Below are 18,400 nucleotides of genomic sequence, written 5' to 3'. Positions count from 1 at the left end.
AGAACTCTGAAAGATCTTGCCACTGATTCATGAGTAGCTCTTATTTTAACAAGCTAATTCAATTCTGATGTTAAAATATTTACTATTGAATCACAGAACTTTCGACTACAAAAATTGCATATTTTCAGATGTTCACCTTATACTCAGTTTTCACAGCTTTCCCAACAAGGTCTTTCCCATCAATATTTTGATCATCCCTTTTGGTCAGTTTTGATGCTAGGACAATCATTCCTTCTAGTGAACTAAATTTTTTCCATTTGGTAGCTTCTTCAGACTGATTATAATAATATCCATGGGAGCTTCTTGGAAAAAAATTTAATTCTGCTCTCACCTGGCATTTCTTTGATGTAGGATGTGGTTGTCTGTTACTCCCCTGGAAAAAAGTGGTTAGTGTGAATCTCCCTTATATGTTCATTAGCCTTCTATAGAAGTTATTTGCTATTTTAGATTTGAGGGGAATGCATCGATATTTTTATATAGTCTGTGATATTAGGAAAACATCATACGCAATTATGCTAACAGGCTTTTTCCGGGGAAAAAATAGAATTGTAGGTCAGTCTGTGTCTCCAGCTGGATCTGATCATGTTTTTGTGATTCTGTTTATAGAGTGAAAGAGAAACCATCACTTTTTTTGCGCAAGAGGACAGCACTTTCCCTGCACAGACTGGCCCCAAAGCCTTCAAAATTCCCTACTCCATCAGACAGAGGATTTGTGCTACATTCGATACTCCCAATGCCAAAGGCAAGGACTGGCAGATGCTAGCACAGAAAAACAGCATCAACAGGTAAATGGGGGGGGGGGGGGGCAAATTTTAAAAGAGGATCTTATTAAACTAGATTTTGAAAACTAAGGAAATTGGGTGTACCCATGTGATTTCAAGTGCTCCTAAATCTCTAGATTCGTGGTCATACTTCCTATGAAGTCTGGATACACAAATAGGAAAAAATCAAGAGTATAACTCTATATAGGGCATTTCCTCCCACCATATGTCCTTGGGGAACAACAGGGGAAAGTCGTACTTTGATCCATGTCCCATCTCTAGGTTTGCTTGTTGAACCACCAAATGGAGGTGAAGCGCCTTTCAACTCACTGCTTCAAGGATCTATCTTCAGGCAGTGACACAAAGAAGAAGGGCCCCTCCTCCTCCCACTCAGCATCAGACAACATCCACCATTATTTAATTCTTTATAGGGACACGCTTAGCCTCATTTGCCTGCAAAATGAGTGCTTCCATTTAAAAAAGGATGAGGTGTCTCTGATCTGAAGGCAGAGGGCATTATGTAAGCAAAAGGTTGCATAAAGATCATGAAAGATATGTTACTTAAATTATCAGTCCCCACTACTCTGCTAACATTATGGTTGAGTTAGGAGAAGTGAGAGAGTCATAATGGACTTTATCACTTTGGAAGAGACTAGGCAGAGGGATGTTATCTGAAGCAACAATGATGAGTCAGGCAGCTTGAGCTCAGCTTGAGGAATAACAAGCAGGGAGAAGGCACTAACAAACATCTCCTTTTTCCTTATCCACCTGCATGCCCCAGAATGAATAAACTAGAGAGCAAGTTTTGTCAGAACCATTTTATTTCCTTTTCCATTGGTCATATATATATATATATATATATATATTTTTTTTTCCTTTGAGCTAAAGCACATTTTCTTACTGTTTGACTTATCCTGTCATTTTTGGGTTCTGTTCTCTATTTTTTACAGACATCCTACCTAACTCTTTCTTCTCTGAAGGGAGGGTTTATGTGTGCCAAGAAAGGATAGAGTGCTGCTCCCTTTTTCAAAGGGGATCCGGACTCCAAGAAAGGAGGGCCCAACTAGAAAGCTGTCAGGCTCAGAAAGAAACATCAAGGGAGGAAAAACGGCAGCAAGAAAAAAAATGAAGTAAGAGAGGCAGGGCTGAAAAGAATAGTTAGATTCTTGAGATGGGAGATATTGAAAATGAAAGAATACAAAAATGAATGCTTGTACTGGGGGGTGGAAATTAGGTTAAATATTTCCCAGTCACCTTGATGAAGGATAAGATGTCTCTTTTTAACCCAGGAACACCATGACTGTGTCATGTTCACTTCCTGAACCACCTGGGGACAAGAATCAAAAACTAACACAGAGAATTGATTTCAATTTGACAAAAATAGAGAGCACATGAGCAGACACTCAGACGCTCGGCAAAATGGGCTGGTGTGGTCACCAATTCCAGCCTGCCTGAACACATGACTTAGCCTCCTCCGTTTGTTTTGCCACCAAACAGTTCACAGATTTGGGGCGACATAAACTCTATAATGCATTTTGGCTATAAGAGTTTATGATTCTTAATTTGCCATCTACAAGAAAGTAAGGTAAAGGTAAAGGTAAAGGCCCTCCCGTTGATCGTCAATTTGCTCGAGCGGACCCAGTAACGTCTCCATTGGAGACTTTGTTGTTACTGTGTCTGGCTTATCGAATACTCTCGGTAGCTTGCCGGGCTCTCCAAGAGGGGCGGAGGAATCGAACTTGGGTTGACCGTGTTGGCCGCTTGTAAGGCGAATGCCCTACCGCTGTGCTATGTAATTGCCATAAAATCTCTATGGCCGTAAGGATGCTAGTCTTCATTTACTGAGGGCGCATATAGATGTTCCTACCTTGCTCTATTTTATTCTCCATTTACAAGACACATAAGGGAACAACACATGTGCCTGTGAAGGCATCCGTTTTTGGCTTTGCACAATAGGGACAAAGCTTTTCAAACTAGAGATTACAGTTGGCTCCCTTATGTGTCTGGGCTCAAATGAGCACTAGATAGCCAACTACTCTGGGGCCAGCTACTGCCTTCAGTAACCAGAGCTAAAAAATATTGGCATTTCATGTGCCTGCTAGCTTTCTATCATTTTCCCCTAAAACCCCTTCTCCAAGAAATCCTGCATATCCTTGACATAAGAAATTCAAGCAGCCTGCATCATAAAGTTTCGAACATGTTGCCCACAAATGCCGATTTTTCAATAAATACTACTTCCTTTGAAATTTTCACAATTACTAGCAAATTAGAATAACATGTATACATGTAATCTACACCCACCTTTCAATCTTAGTGTATTCAACTTAAGTGAATGGCATTTCCAACCTTCCACTTTATTGTCTAATTTAACTCTTCAATAATCTGAAGAGTGAAAATGATTTAACCTACAGGTCAACAGCCCCTTTTTTTTCAGTTAAAGAACCAGATAGTAAATTGTTTAGAGGCCATGTAAATTGGTTGCAGCTACTCGATGATTATTCAACTTGGCTTCTGTAGCATGAAAGCAACCAGAGAATATACATAAATAAGTAAGCATGCCTGAGTTCGAATAAACTTGACTTAAAAATAGGCAATGGCCTATATTTGGTTTACAATGAGCTTTGCTGACCTCTAGTTTAAATGAGCCACCTCTCATTTAGTAAAACTTCCACAGGACCCTATGGCTACCCGTGCAATAACCTTTGGAGATAAGGCTTATTGAGCTCTGCACTCAAGTCATTCAGAGAGTGACAGGACAGGTTTCATTTTTTTGTTGTTGTTTGGCCTTTTTGCGGGGTGGGGTGAGAAGGGAGTTTCTCCGGTGGTACTTGGGCAGTTTTTAGGATCTGCTCTTGGCGATACACATCCAGTTTGGCAGTTCAGGCTTGAGAGTTCTCTACTCTAACCCAGCAAAGGGACAGCTCAGATACAGCTTCCTAGAAGCCACCAAGGTCACAGCAAAAGCGCTGGTGGTCCAACAGGCAGTGTTGGAGTGGTTGGAGGAAGTTATGCAGTACTGGAACTAGTACCTGTGGCCTCAGTACACCAGGCATTTGCATCAGCCCTCTAAGCTATTCCTCTCCTGTGTTGGAAACTGGTATGATTACGAAGACATTTAAAGAAATAGAACAAGAGAAAGATTATTGAATATTGCTTTGCATCACTGTCACTGTCACTATCCTCCCATTGTTCATCGATTTGCTCGAGCGGGCCCAGTAACGTCTCCATTGGAGACTTTGTTGTTACTGTGTTTGGCATATCGAATACATCACAGGTAGCTTGCCAGGCTCTGCTGTGTGGGCGAGATACTCTTGGTAGCTTGCCAGGCTCTCAGAGAGGGGTGGAGAAATCGAACTCGGGTCGACCATGTTGGCTGCGTGCAAGGCAAACGCCCTATCGCTATGCTATCGCTCCAGCCCTTCTTTGCATCATGTCAGCTAAATCTCAATCTCATTTTGAGGAAATTATAAAATTCCCTTTCTGTTTGTATTACTGTGGAAAACTGTATCTTGTTCATGGGAAGGAGCAGAAGACAAAGATAAAAGGGATTTTCAGATATGATTGGGCACAACTTCCTACTGGATAATACCAAGCTATTGGCTCTACTGCTTATGGTTATGGATGCTATATAGTATGGAACTGATCATCAAACACATGTCAAAACACAGATATTGGCCAATATTATTGAGTAAGAAAACTTTTCTTGGTTTTAGATCTCATCAACTCTAGAATCATAAATAAAAGATGATCTCAAAATCTCATAATCAGTATCTTGATTCAGAGAATTTGTCACCTGGATTTGGTGAAGACACCTTTACCTGACTTTCCCTCCCTTTCACTTTCCAAAAATGTTAACAGGAAAGTAAAGCAACACCCCTGAAATCATGATGAGTTTTCACCTAAAGTACATGGAAATACTGCTTCTTATTGCCAGTTGAAAACATTCTCTTATGCAAATGCCATTGATGATAATCTGCTGTTTTGCCAAGTCAGTTGACACTGAGAGGTGAATAGGAGAGAAGAGGCACAGAATAGAACATGACATTCGAGGCTTAGCAGTTGGTTAGACCATGAGAAGTGTCAAGTGTGTGCTGTAAGATGGCAATATAGGTGGTCTTGCAGCTTGCCTGTGTATGGGTCCTACTAAAAAAGGTGCATTGTCTACCACCCCCCCAAAAAAAAGGCACAGGGCACATTTTGCAATTTTAGATTCTGAAAACAAGCTTTGACTATTACACATGCAGGTTGAACATTTATTCTGTCACTTTAGCTGCAGTCACTCTCCCTATCAGTGCTGGTGACACCTGTGATTGATAGTTGAATTAGGGCTGAAAAACCGATTGATCACATACAAGTTAATTTGTAGGGAGCATTGTTGAGGGTCAAACAAATAATATTGGAGACAAACTTCTTCATCTAGAATGTTCTCACATATGTTAAATTTTCATATCACTTTATACTTTTATTTTACTTTTAATATTTGGAGGTGTGGCTACACCCAGTGGTACTCAGAGCTTACTCCCGACTCTGCTCAGGATTCATTCCTGGAGGTGCTTAGGTGACCAGAGGTTGTGCTGGGGACCAAACCCAGGTCAGTCACGTGCAAAACAAGCATCTTTTCTGCTGTACTCTCTGTCTTCTTTATAATGTTTTCAATTGCAATCAAACACACTTAGACAGTACCATGTGCTGGCTGGGAGGCCAGCTACACATGCTAGGGAAAAAAGCAGCTCAGATAGAGAAGGGAGCACCAAATAAAGGGTGTTAGGAAGATCTTCCCAAGATGTGAGAAGCATGCTGAAAGTAGACTATAGACTGAACATGATTGCCACTCAATGCCTTTTTGCAAACCACAGCACCCAAAATGAGAAAGAGAACAAAAGGGAATGCCCTGCCACAGAGACAGGGTGAGACGAGGGGTGGTGGTGGGAGAGGGGTACTGGGATCTGTTGTGGTAGAAAATGGGCACTGGTGGAGAGATGGGTAATTGATCATTGTATAACTGAAACCCAAGCACAGAAATTTGTAAGTCTACAACTGTACCTCATGGTGTTTCACTAATAAAAATTAAAAAATAAATAAATTAAAAAAAATTTTTTTAAAAAAAGATAGTACCATGTGCTTAAGGGAGAATAAATAAAATTGTCTTGAAATTATAACATTATTTTTATTTTTGCTGAACCCCCAAAATTCACTTTCAAATAAATAGAATTGTTGTGAGTGAGCATGAAAGGATTTTAAAAGCTGGTTTCAAAAGAAAACAGTTTACATGGCTGGCATTATGGAGAATCTCTGTTTTTTTTCTTTCAAGTCGCACCTGAAATTCTACCATTAAATCATTCTTCTCTAAGGCCTCATGATTTTCATATTCCAGAAACCCTTGTGAAAGCATACCCAGCTTGACCAAGTTGCTATGGAAACAGATACAGGGATAAAACGTATGAGGTATGGAAAGATGAGGAGAAAAAAAGCAGCCAGGATGGAAGAAAGGATTCAAAAGGAAAAGGCAGATAAATTGCGTTTTAATACCAGCTTTCTACAGTAATAAACATGTTTGGAAATTTGTAAGAACTGGGAGGGAATCATATTTTAGTCAGCTGGTTAAAATAGTTCAAATGTATTTGGGATGCTCATGTGCACAGGAGATGGTGTAGAAATTGTGAGCAAATGAATATGGTTCAAACCTTCTGGTTGATAATCAGCGCTGTGCTAACTTGTTTTTGCAGCAAATCTTTGAACGGGCCCTCTACTGAGATGCAGGATCATCTCACACTGAGGTCATAGCCTTTCATGCCCCTGCGCACCCTCTTAATTGGATGAAAGGCCTAGTGAAGTCGCCAGAGGCAGCAGGGAAGGACAGAGGAAGGTCACAATGCAGCTTATTAATCTATCTCTAAGTAACTACTAGGAGTTCTCCGGAAATGGAACAGTTCCAGCGCAAGTTTTCTTTTTGAGGTTAGAGAAGGGGGGAGGCTAAATGGAAGGAAGATGAGGAAAACTTGCACGGTAACTGTGCTTCGTGGGAAGATCACAAGAAACCATTACTTGGAGCCTCTGTGAATAGATATGCCCATTCCTATTTTTGGAGATTCACAATGATGACACCAAGCTAAACTTACTGGATTGTCCAGTTTTAAAATACAAAAATTGAAGTGAAGCTGCGATACCCCACCCCTCCAAAACCAACCAACCAATAAATAATTCTGCATGACCCTTCTAAGGAATGTAGATACTGAGAAAGTAGCAATTGCGTAGGTCCTTAGAGACAAAACACAATGAGACCCGAATCAGAGCTTCTGATGCTGGTGGTCCTATGGATTTAGATTAGGTCTGAGATGTGAAAATCTCAAACACTGAAGCCAGGGGGACCCAACACAGCAACGTGCTGGACATCAGCTCAAACCAATGACTCAGAACAATTCCCACTAATGTGGAGTTGCAAACAGCCCTGGGACAAATTTAACCACCAATGAAAAGTACAGGGTTTAAGGGTTTATAAATGGCAGGTGTCTACCCTAAAGGTGATAATGGAAAAGAAGTTTTTCTTTCCCTCCAAGAGAAATAGCCCCAAAGGGTAGTGCTTTCCTGCTTCCCGTCTAGATAGCTAAGTGTGTTGGCCCCCGGAGGAAGTTGTTACCTTCCTTTTTGCTGGCACAGATCTGAGAAGATAGGCATGAAAACATACCTTTTACAATCAAAAAACCCTCCACTTAAGTGCTTTCTCAATTGGTACTGAAAACGCAAGTGTCAGTTTGCTTGAGTGCATTTTTCTTTCCTTTCCTTTTTTTTTTCTTTTGAGGGTGGGGAGTGCATACCCAGCTGTGTTGATGCCTTACTCCTAGTTCTGTGCTCAGCAATCATTCCTGGAGAGCTCATGGGACCATGTGGAATGCCTAGGATTGAACCTGGGTTAGAAGTGAAAGGCAGGCACCTTTCCTGCTAGCACTCCAGCCCCTGCTTGAGTATATTTTATTCCATAATTTGAGAAAATTCTTTTCATCACAAGAAGGATTTCCCCCAGCTCATTAGCATATCCTCTTTCCTTTCAATGATTCCTGGAAGGAAGCATGAACGATTTCCTTTCAGTGACTTGCAAGGAGGTGTGGTTGAAATGCAGTTATGCAAAGGGAGAGGGAGAAGGATTTCACCCTCTGGTCTTTCCTCTTGGAACAAATGGTGGAACAAACGGGCGTCATCCTCAATCTGCTTCACCCTCAGTCTCCAGTTACTGAAGAGGAAAATTTATTTACATGAGACCTGCTTTCCCATGCTCTCTCAATTCAAAGAAAAGCAGAAACTTGATGTGGTGGCTTTCACTACCTTTCATTTTCAAAACTGAGGAAAGACCATAGGCTTATTCTATAAGGAATGAAGTAAAAGCGAGGAAAACGGCGTTTGCAACTGACCTCATTCTCATCTGGCAACTGCAGGCATTACTCTAGACAAGTGTTCCTTAAATGTTTTCCACTAGTGATCCTTTTTTCACAAGAGACATTTGTATATAACTCCTTGTATATGGGTATATGAAAGTAGGCATACAAATTAAACATTTGCTAATAATAAATTATTAAAAAAATGTTGTCTACCTCATGGTGTTTCACTAATAAAAATTTTAAAAAAAGAAGTGAGAACTGCCAGGTGTGCCCCCAAACAGAACTATATAATTAAATAAAACACAGCATGTGGACCAACCCCCACCCTCCAAAAAAATTGTTCATTTTTTAAAAGAAGACTGTGACTCTCAGTTTAAGAAGGTAGGTCCAGGATCTGAGAGTTCACGGCCTAATAAGCTTAGTATTTGCTCAGCATGTGGAAAGCCCTGGTGCAGTTTCAGGACCACAAGGTCCTGTAAGCATCCCCACAGATGCTTCCCAAGCACTGGGGCTGGAAACACACCACCACCACCACCACCACCACCGTGCTACCCTCCAGTACCACCAGGCGTGACCCAGGAACTAAAATGAAACAAAGAAAAGAAAAAAGAAGCAAATAGACTCTACACCCCAGAGCCTTCAAAGAAGGATGAACCCTTTCAAGAACCAAGTGATAGACTGGCAAAACCATGAGAGGAATTTTATTGCCAAATTAGTCTCAAAGATTTAATGCACTGCACCACTCTTTGTGTAAGAGGGAGTGGACCTCAGTTCTGAGAGTTCTCCAAGTCAGCTTCCCTCCATTGCAAGACGAGCAATAGACAGAGGTTAGAGGCTTGGTGTGCCTTTTATGCTGAGTCTTCAGGAAATAAACCATGGACTTGCTCTATCCTCAGAACTGCATTACTGGTGTTTGAGGAGCCATTGAGGTTGATGTTTCAGGGTGAAAGCTTGATGAATGGGCCAAATGCTTGTGGTGTGTCCAATTACTGCTATTCAGCATAAATGGCTTTTCTTTTCTATTTGCATTTAAAGAACCATATGGAGGGCTGATTTTGGTCACATAAGAGGCTCTCATTAAAGAAGACAATTAGGATGATAGCAGGGATATTAATATGTTTCATTATGACTATGTTTCAATTCTCTCTTCAACACTGTATGGTAGGATTATGCCTTTTTCTTTAATGATGCTTCCTCATTTAATACAGGCAGCTTAACTTAATTTTCACTTTTGCTGACCTCAGAAATACTCAGAATATATTTTTTAATGCACTTGCTAATGGCTAAAAGCAACCGAGGTTTACTTCACCATAAAAAGGCAGTAGCTTGTAGAACAGAAACAAAGTTTCCCTAGTTTATAAGTAGATACTCTCTCTGGGCTGGAAGCTTTTGAGAGGAATCTTAAAACTCCAAAAGAGATTATGGCATCTGTATCTGGTACAAAGTGTCTTCTATGAGAAAGATGTTAAACTATAGCTTAAAGGTGTTTCTTTTATTATTATTATTATTAGGGAAACACCATGAGGTACAGTTGTAGATTTACAATTTTTTGCGCTTGGGTTTCGATTAAAGGTGTTTCTTAAATGTGATCATGGGCCCAAGAGATATGGTGTAACAGGCTGAGCACAGGCTTTGCATACAGGAGAGGTGGCACTACATGATCCCCTGAGCACTACCAGGAGCAACCACTGAGCACTGAGTAGGGAGTAATCTTTAAGCCCCACCACAAGTGACCCCAGAATAGGAAGGGAAGGAAAAAGAGGGGAGGGATTTATTCTCATAGCAGTAAGAATTTACAGCTTTGGGGCCAGAGAGAGAGAGAGAGAGAGAGAGAGAGAGAGAGAGAGAGAGAGAGAGAGAGAGAGAGTCCAGCAGGCAGGACTCTTGCCTTGCACACAGCTGACTCAGGATTTATCCCATATGGCCCCCAAAGCCATGCCAGGTATGATCCCTGAGTGCAGAGCCAGGAGTAAGCCCTGAGCACTGCACCAAAACCAAGTGAGACTTAGAGAAAGAGGGAACTTAACAGCTTTTAAGCAGGCATAGTGGCCCCCAGTAGAATGATCTTGAGTAGCTAAAATACTTTTATCTGGAAACCAAAATGGAAGGGGGTTCTTCTAGGCTGCGCACAATCTGCTGGAAGTTAGCTCTCTGACCCAGGACACTCCAGCTCTCTGGCCACTGTGCTTTCAAAGCTCCTCAGTGCCACCCCCTCAGGCTAGGCTAGAGTGCTTTGTTCACTTAAAGAAGATGCAGATGTGAGAATTCCTGAATGCATTTGCATTTAAAGACTGTTTTAAAAGACATACTAAATGAACACCTAATCAATTTTGATTAGATTAGCCCTGTGTTGTGATTGCAGTAAAGACACTATATATAGTAGAATCTGATCATAGTTCAGTACTCCCCTCTGTATACTTTAAAAGAAAAGTACAGAAAATATTTCCCCAATCCCTCAAGTCTAGCCAAATGTCATTATTAGATTACCATGGTGATTCGTTTGAAGATGGATTTTAAAGGTTGAGAGTCTATGAAAATCTGTTTTTGACCCATAAATACCATTCTAATGGTCATTGTCTACGTAGTGGAATTGCTAAGTGTTCCCAAGTTTTAAATTTTTCCCTGGCTTCCACAAAATGCATTGTATTTTAATTGGGGAGAACTGAGGGGAATAGGAAAAAAAAGTGTCAAAAAGATAAAATTGCAATAAAACAGAACCCCCAGAAACTGAGCTAAGTAAAAATCAGGTGAGGATGCTTATGATGAAATAAAACAATTATTTTTTGGAAGCCATAAGACAATGAGCAGGGCAGTTGTTTTGCATGTGGCTGACCTGGATTTGATCCCTGGCAACCCATATGGCCCCCTGAGCACTGCCAGGTGTTAGCCCTGAACACAGCTGAGTGTGTCTAAAAGCCAAAAAAATTCATTTTTAACCTCAGTGATCAGAATTTTAAAAGGTTGACAAAAGGTTTCCTGAAGGTCAGTGCATACAAAAATAATATTTTGAAGTACCTAACATTTACCTGAAGCACTGAAAAAAAGCATTTCAAAGTTCATTTTGAGGTATCCACCTGAATATTTGAGACTATTATTTTTGCTAAAATTCCTGTATCATTAAAAAAATCAAATACTCGGGTAATTATTTCTAGGAATTCTACTTTGCAGTACTGGCAGTGTTCCCTAAATTGTGTGTGCATTTATCTCTTGGTATCCAAATATTCCTGCATAATTCTGAGAGGAAAAAAAAGAGGTGACATAGATTGAGGTCAGGATAATTTCAAAGGGATGATGTGGAGATAACCAAATGGATATACAGTATACCGATTTTCAAAAACTTTTCTGACATATATAAGGAGTAAAATAATTCAGCTTTGAGTGGCAACCTATTGTCATAGGATTTCAGCAGATTTTGTTTTAATGTATCAATTCTAGTAATTTAAATGTAGTTTAAGGGGATGCAAAACTGATTATATTTTCAAAATAACACGAATAGTCTCTGATACGCATCTGCTAAAATTGAGTGGGCTGATTTGTATGTTTTCTGAGGAGTGTGCTTGTAAAAAGAATAACAAACTTGCTATAGGGAGCACTTTCCACGTATGACTGAGACCTTTCCCAAGTGTGTGTTACCGTTTTGTCTCTCTTGATCATTTAGGTCCTTTGACCTGGGTACCTAATCTACAAATCAGGAAATTTTCAGAGTTTTCCAGAACCAAGTGGCTGGCATGTTTCACTTTCTAGCTCAGCAACTTTTTCTCTAGGCAGGGGTACTTTTTAAGACTTCCCCACCTCCACAATCCATGAATATTTTAAGTGGTCAAAGATTCATGACAACCTCCCAAACATATTCATTCTTCTCTTAAGTTTTATTATTGCATTTATACAACCACGTCTTCCTGTCATATCTTGAAATGTCAAAGATTTTGAAACATTTACCCAGAACGAAGCTTTCGGAGTGCTTGAGGCAGAATACATCGCCTGGAGATTCCACACTTTGACTCTGGGAGCTGATTTTCAAATGCAGCAGAAAACAAAATAAGTTCAGTGTAATCTCTCATGTAACCCTTCCTCTCCGGCCAATCTGGGTTATAAAACAGCATCAGACATGACTCAGTACTGTGACCTATAGGCTAAGTCTGACTCACCACCTGCTTTTTCTAAAGCCCATGAACAAAAAATGTTTTGGATTTTTAATGGCAAAGGAGTCAGGGTTGAGGGGAATGTGGAGAATATTATTATGTGACTCATGACAATTATATATAACATTCACATTTCGGTGTTTTATTTATCTCTAAATCAAATTCTATTGAAACACATCTATGCCCATTCATTTACATGTTGCTTAAGGCTTCATTCTTGATACTGTGGCAAACTTCAGTAGCTGCTGTTATAACCACACATGCCCCCAGTTCTTAGCATTTAATGTCTCATCTTTATAGAAACAGTACTCCAACTTCTGGCATCAAATAAAATGTAACTTTTTGTCTCATTTTGGGGTCCTACCCAGCTATTCTTAGGACTTATTCCAGCCTATCAGTCTACTTACTCCTGTGAATGCTCTGGAAACCACGTATAGTGCCAGGAATTCAAACCTAGGCCATTGGGATACAGAGCAAGGTCCTTAACCCTGTTCTCTCTTTGACTCTTTGACCCAAAATGTAGCTCTTGGGTAATCAAATCACAATGATTCTAGTATCTTCTCCATGATGCAGTTTTACTGTTGAGCAAATGCAAATAAAAAAAATAAACCCCCAATAAAATGTTGAGAAATCCGGTCTATTTCTATTGTCCTGACTGTTATTTTCTTTTGAAGATAACTATTAGATAAAATATGTAATTATAATATGTAATGTAATATCACAATATAATTGTCTTGCATATATATGTACATGTATATAACATGTTATAGCATAGCAGGTAGGGTGTTTGCCTTGCCAACCCAGGTTCGATTCCTCCTTCTGTCTCAGAGAGCCCAGCAAGCTACCGAGAGTATCCCACCTGCATAGCAGAGCCTGGAAGGCTCCCCGTGGCATATTCAATATGCCAAAAACTGTAACAACAAGTCTCACAGTGGAGACGTTACTGGTGCCCGCTTGAGCAAATGGATGAACAATGGGAGGACAGTGCTATAGACAGTGCTACTAACTATAATATATAATAAAATATATATAACATAGTTATAGAGAGCATAAAGAACTGTATATTCCCATGTATGGTGTCCCTAGAGTTCCGAGAACACTGGGTCCACTCAAACCTAGTCTCCGGGTCACCTCTCTCTCTGTTGCTTCCCTTGGTGTTTGATCTGAAAGTTGAGTGGGGTGCAAGTATGGACCTGGAGAAGCAGTGGTTTCCCAACCAAGATCACAAAGCTGTGAAGAAGGGGCACTATTCAAAGAAAATGGCTTCAAGAAGAGGAACTAGCTGTTCTTCAGTTGTCTGGCATGGTTTTCTTGTCCTGCTTCAGTCACTGTGAAGTAACTGACCAGGACCAAGGAGAAGGGGAGGGGAAGGGGACCACATACAAGGGAATAAAGGCAAGGAGGAAAAGGGGGAGGAAAACACCAAGGAGTGTTTTCAAACTCACCTTCTCCTTTTTCAGTACAGATTGAGTTGTTGTAGAAACTATCTATAGTACTCTGATATTCAATGCTATTTGGCAACCAACTAGATTTCTTTTAGGAACGGTGCGTGGAGAGAAAATATAGATAACATAGTGATCGTCTTGTATGTGGCCAACCCTGGTTCAGTCCCTGGCACCAGATATTGTCCCCAAATCACTGGTAGGGGTCTTCCTTGAGTACAGAGCTAGAAGTAGCTTTTAAACATTACCTGGTGTGGCCCCAACACATGACCCTTCAAAGAATTTTGTATAAAAGGATGCGTGATTCACTCATGGTTGCTGTGCCTGCATTATTTATGAATTATATTGTGTCTTTAAAAGTTTTTTCCAAATATATTTGTTAATTTAATTTGTGATTGTATATACATTCTATAATGCATAATATACATTATATAATATAATGCATAGTATATGCATATATTATATATCTTAAGTAATATAATATATTTTAAGTAAAATACATAATATATACATTATATAGTTTACAGTGAGACAAAAGCTTACTATCCACAGAATAAGCAATCCTTGATTGAATCTAGAAAATCTTTTCAAATCATCAGAATTTTACTAGTAGTGACATTTCTTTCCCTGATATGAAAGTCCCCGTGAAACAATGTGACCTTTAATCTTTTGTGTTGTCTTATTATTCATTAGAACAAAGTTATTGTCCAAAAGGTCATGATTTGTTTCTAATTAAGAACCCATATCTTCTGAAAAAGGCTACGGCAATCAATTCCTCAGTTGGCAGCTATTTAATAAATACCTGCCATAATATTATAGTAAGTACTATTATGAGAATGATTTTAGTTATGATCCTTTTCCTTAAGATCATTAAAGTGACTTTAAGACAAAGTTTAGATGCATAGAGTTTATAAACATTTTATCCTGAAAATTAAATCATGTGAGCCAGTTTTAATGGTTCAAATGGCAAAAGTCCACTAAATAAAGATATATATTTGTACGAAAGGAATTTACCAATAATTGAAATGAAATGCAAAGTGCACTAGAGAGCTTGTAAACATAAAGAATTATAAGACTTTTGCTATGATTCAAGCCCAAAAATTAATGCGTAAAGGATTATGAATGAACAGAAAGGATGAAGTTTTTTATTTTAGAAAAAAAGGGAAAAGTCAAAAACACAAGTTCTCCTGTAAGAGTCAAAAAATAGTTCAATTACTGAGATACTTGATATAGTTCAAAAGGGCATCACCATTGGTACGATATCATTTTCTGATGCAACTACTTTGAGGAGATCAAGGCAAGTCTAATATAGAGAATCCCAACATGATGTAGAGATCTGTAACTTGCTCCCATTAACCTGTAGAACTAGAGGTGCAGATTTAGATGCTGTCCACTTGGTGGTTACTACTCTGATTTTTATATGAACCTTCTGAGGAAGGAAAGAGAAATCAACACTGACAGCTTGACTGCCCTTATGTTTACCAAGGAAGCAGAGAGAGAAGAATCAGATCTAGTTTCTGGAAATTATCACAAACTAATGAACGAACTTTTTGTGGTTGCCCAGGGTGAGATGGTAGGAGAGAAGCAGATGGTGTTGGGATATAAACTAGACTGCCCCAGATCTGCCTTATTGGAACTTCTTACCCCTACTAGAATAATATCAATAAATCTTTTTTATTCTTTATTGTAATTTTTATTTGTTCCTTTATATATAATTTCATTCTTCTTTTGTTATTCTTCTGTTTAACTCTTGTTTAGGAATTTATCTTATTTTGCTACACAAAGCAGCCCATCTGCTGTCATTTTGAACCTGTGGGAAGCTCGTCATCAGCACGATGGTGATCTTGACTCCCTGGCCTGTGCCCTCGAAGAGATTGGGAGGACACACACGAAACTCTCAAACATTACAGAATCCCAGCTTGACGAAGCCGACTTCAACTACAGCAGGCAAAATGGACTCTAGTCTACTTCCTCTCCTGAGACATCAGCGGCCAGCTTCAGAACATTGACTTTAAATGGGGGAAAATGAGGCAGCTTTCTGCCTAGTGGCATTTGGGGGATTCAGCCTTCATTTACAGCTGGGGAAAATCCCTGGTTGAAGGAACTGAATTTTATATTGAATACGTTCATAAGAAAACGTACAAGCTCTCTTAATTAGTGGAGGGTTCTACTGTCTCCTCTGAATCCATACTCGGGTTAATAGTCTATAAACTCAGATTTGGAGTTGCAAGAAAGAAGAGAGGGCTCTTCTAGATAGAGAGAACTGTGGGGAAATCGGAGCTGCAATAAAGCTGGGATGGCAGAGATTGAACAAGTGCATGCTTTGAAACAGGTTTTTAATGATGTGCCCCAAAGGGCCAGCTGATTATGGTACCAGATTGTCCTGGTTTTCTACCAGTTGGCATCTGTGATATTGGCGCTCAATGTAAAACTGGCTTTTAGAGGGGAAACAGGTTTGCCAGCCCATTTGTATGACTTCAGCTATGATAAAGAGATTGTTTCAAATTTAGAATCTGAGTGCATTGCACCAACACCAATTCCTTGTTTATTCTAGCCACTTAACATAAATAAGATTGAGATTTCATAAGATCCACAGATGAGTTGCAGAGTACCCCATCTTCATCTTTGCTCCCAGAGACAAACCTACCAACTTCTGTCTTTCCCTTCTTTATCCTTGACGGTAGAGGTTTCAAGGAAACGAATTAGACTTTTCAGTATAGTGTTGTATTTCTTCTATGTTAACAAAATAAGAGCACCCCTATTCCCAACAAAATTACTAAAGTAGCAGAGTTATAACACAGTCTATAACATGGATTTGGAGATTAGAGGCCAAATCAGGTCTCAGGAAACACATGAACTGCTAATGTCACAGTTCTCAAAATAAGTTACATTTCAAGATGGAGGTATTGGATCAAGCCCCAAATTGTTTAAAAGGTTTTGATTCGAGTTTTTAATGTAATTTCTTAAAATCTGATAGGTGTTTGGTACTAGATTAATATAAACTATCTCTCTGCAAGGCTAGATGGGTTATTTTCCTTTTGCCTCTTGGGAAATAAGCAGATTAATTTTGCTCTGAATTATATTCAAGTAAGTAAATCCAAGAAATAACCTCTACCACAACGTTCCAGAAGCCACAGTATTGTTCAGGGAGCCTTCTAGCTCTTATGACTCAAACTCACCAAGGATGCTTCGTCCATGGCACCATTTTCATATTGCTTTATGTTTTATATAAGAGGTTTTGGTATTATGGAAAAATTCACAGATAAATGTATGACCCATACAACTTTCCCTCATAAAATCATTTTCTACAAGATATTCTGATAGACTAAGGAGAAATTGATGTCTTCCTGTTCATCTCTTGCAGATATTTTAAATTAGTTTATCACAGTCAGGGTCAGAGAAGGATGGAAATTACCACAAAACAAATGAACTACTGGGTTGAATTACCATAACATTAAAATTGTCAGGGAATGGAGGAGGTGATGAGTACTTGTCAGTGGGACGATGATCAATTTTTAAATGTTTTTATAGGCCCCAGGTTTTAAAAATACTGTAAATTTCCAGCTAAGTGAAAATAACCAAAAACTATGTTGAATTTATGATGCCATGGATACAGCAGTGAAAAGCTCTTAATGTTTCAGACATTTTCTCTCATATGGGGTTTATACATGGTTCCCTGTATTTGATAGAAAGCTTTGGTTAAATTCAAAAGTATCTAGTTTTTCTCAGGAACCAAATGCATTCTATATTGAACAAATTCTAAGGAAACTGCCCACCATATTTTCAAAATATATCTATATCAGAAAAGCACCCTCTTGTCAGTGTGCTAAAGTTGCTTATTTCTCTAGTAAGCCATAGAAACCATGAGAGTGTAAGTCATTTCACTTCCTGATATAATTTCTAGAAGAATAAGACATGGAAGTAGATGGTCAGTCATCCAAAATAAAGGTAGTTGGCATGAGTGGCATGATATGCACAAAAAAACTGCATTAACTGATAAGTGACTTATAGAAACATATATTACAGTTTAAATTAGTAAACCACCTAAACAATTTTTGTTTATAATCATCCTGAGACTTCATTCTTTCCTTGTAATTGGCTTAATAATGAGTTATTTGTTCTGTGAATCAACATACTTCCTTCGAGGATTTTGATATATTTGAAATTAATGAAAAAAAAATAATGATTCTCCCTGGAATCTATATAGTTTATTTTAAGATGAGATTATCACTAATATCTGAATGTCAAGAATTTAGTCTTTTTTTCTTTAGAATTTTTCTCATCATACTAACAAAGGAAACAAATTTTTTACAATTTCATCTGTGATATCAGCTAGAGGCTCAAATTCATCTTTTGGTCCTCTTTTTCTCTGTCTTCTACACTTCTGGTAGTTATGCTAGATATATGAAATCCTGTACTTACTGCATGTCAGTATCATGCAGTATTTTATAATAGAATTCCAAAGAGAGCCCATGTTTAAGAAATTTGTGGAGGGATGTGTGTGTGTGTATGTGTGTGTGTGTGTGTGAGAGAGAGAGAGAGAGAAGTTTTAAATTTGATAGATTTATATTTGAACTTGTGGTGACACACCATGACTTAAACCTTGATCTATTTTAATATTCACCTGTCGTTGTCACAAATTCTCCTTTTGAAAGAGATTTGCTAAGCAGACCAAGCACATA

At 39.0% G+C, this 18,400-nt stretch overlaps 1 protein-coding gene across 1 annotated transcript in view; it reads left to right on the top strand.

Annotated features, from left to right (window-relative positions):
* The window catches only part of UNC5D (unc-5 netrin receptor D), a 620,243-nt gene extending 603,882 nt beyond the window's left edge, over positions 1-16,361 (top strand). Inside the window, exons 17-18 of the mRNA XM_056116771.1 lie at positions 607-785; positions 15,477-16,361. Of these exons, the coding sequence (XP_055972746.1) occupies positions 607-785; positions 15,477-15,681 (384 nt within the window). The 3' untranslated portion in view covers positions 15,682-16,361. The remainder of the gene's footprint in view (positions 1-606; positions 786-15,476) is intronic.
* The last annotated feature ends 2,039 nt before the right edge of the window (positions 16,362-18,400 follow it).

The sequence above is a fragment of the Sorex fumeus genome, unplaced genomic scaffold, assembly GCF_029834395.1.
Source record: "Sorex fumeus unplaced genomic scaffold, SorFum_2.1 ptg000033l, whole genome shotgun sequence".
Lineage (NCBI taxonomy): Eukaryota > Metazoa > Chordata > Mammalia > Eulipotyphla > Soricidae > Sorex > Sorex fumeus.
The sequence above is the reverse complement of the archived record's forward strand: the minus strand, read 5'-3'. Positions and strand labels throughout refer to the sequence as shown.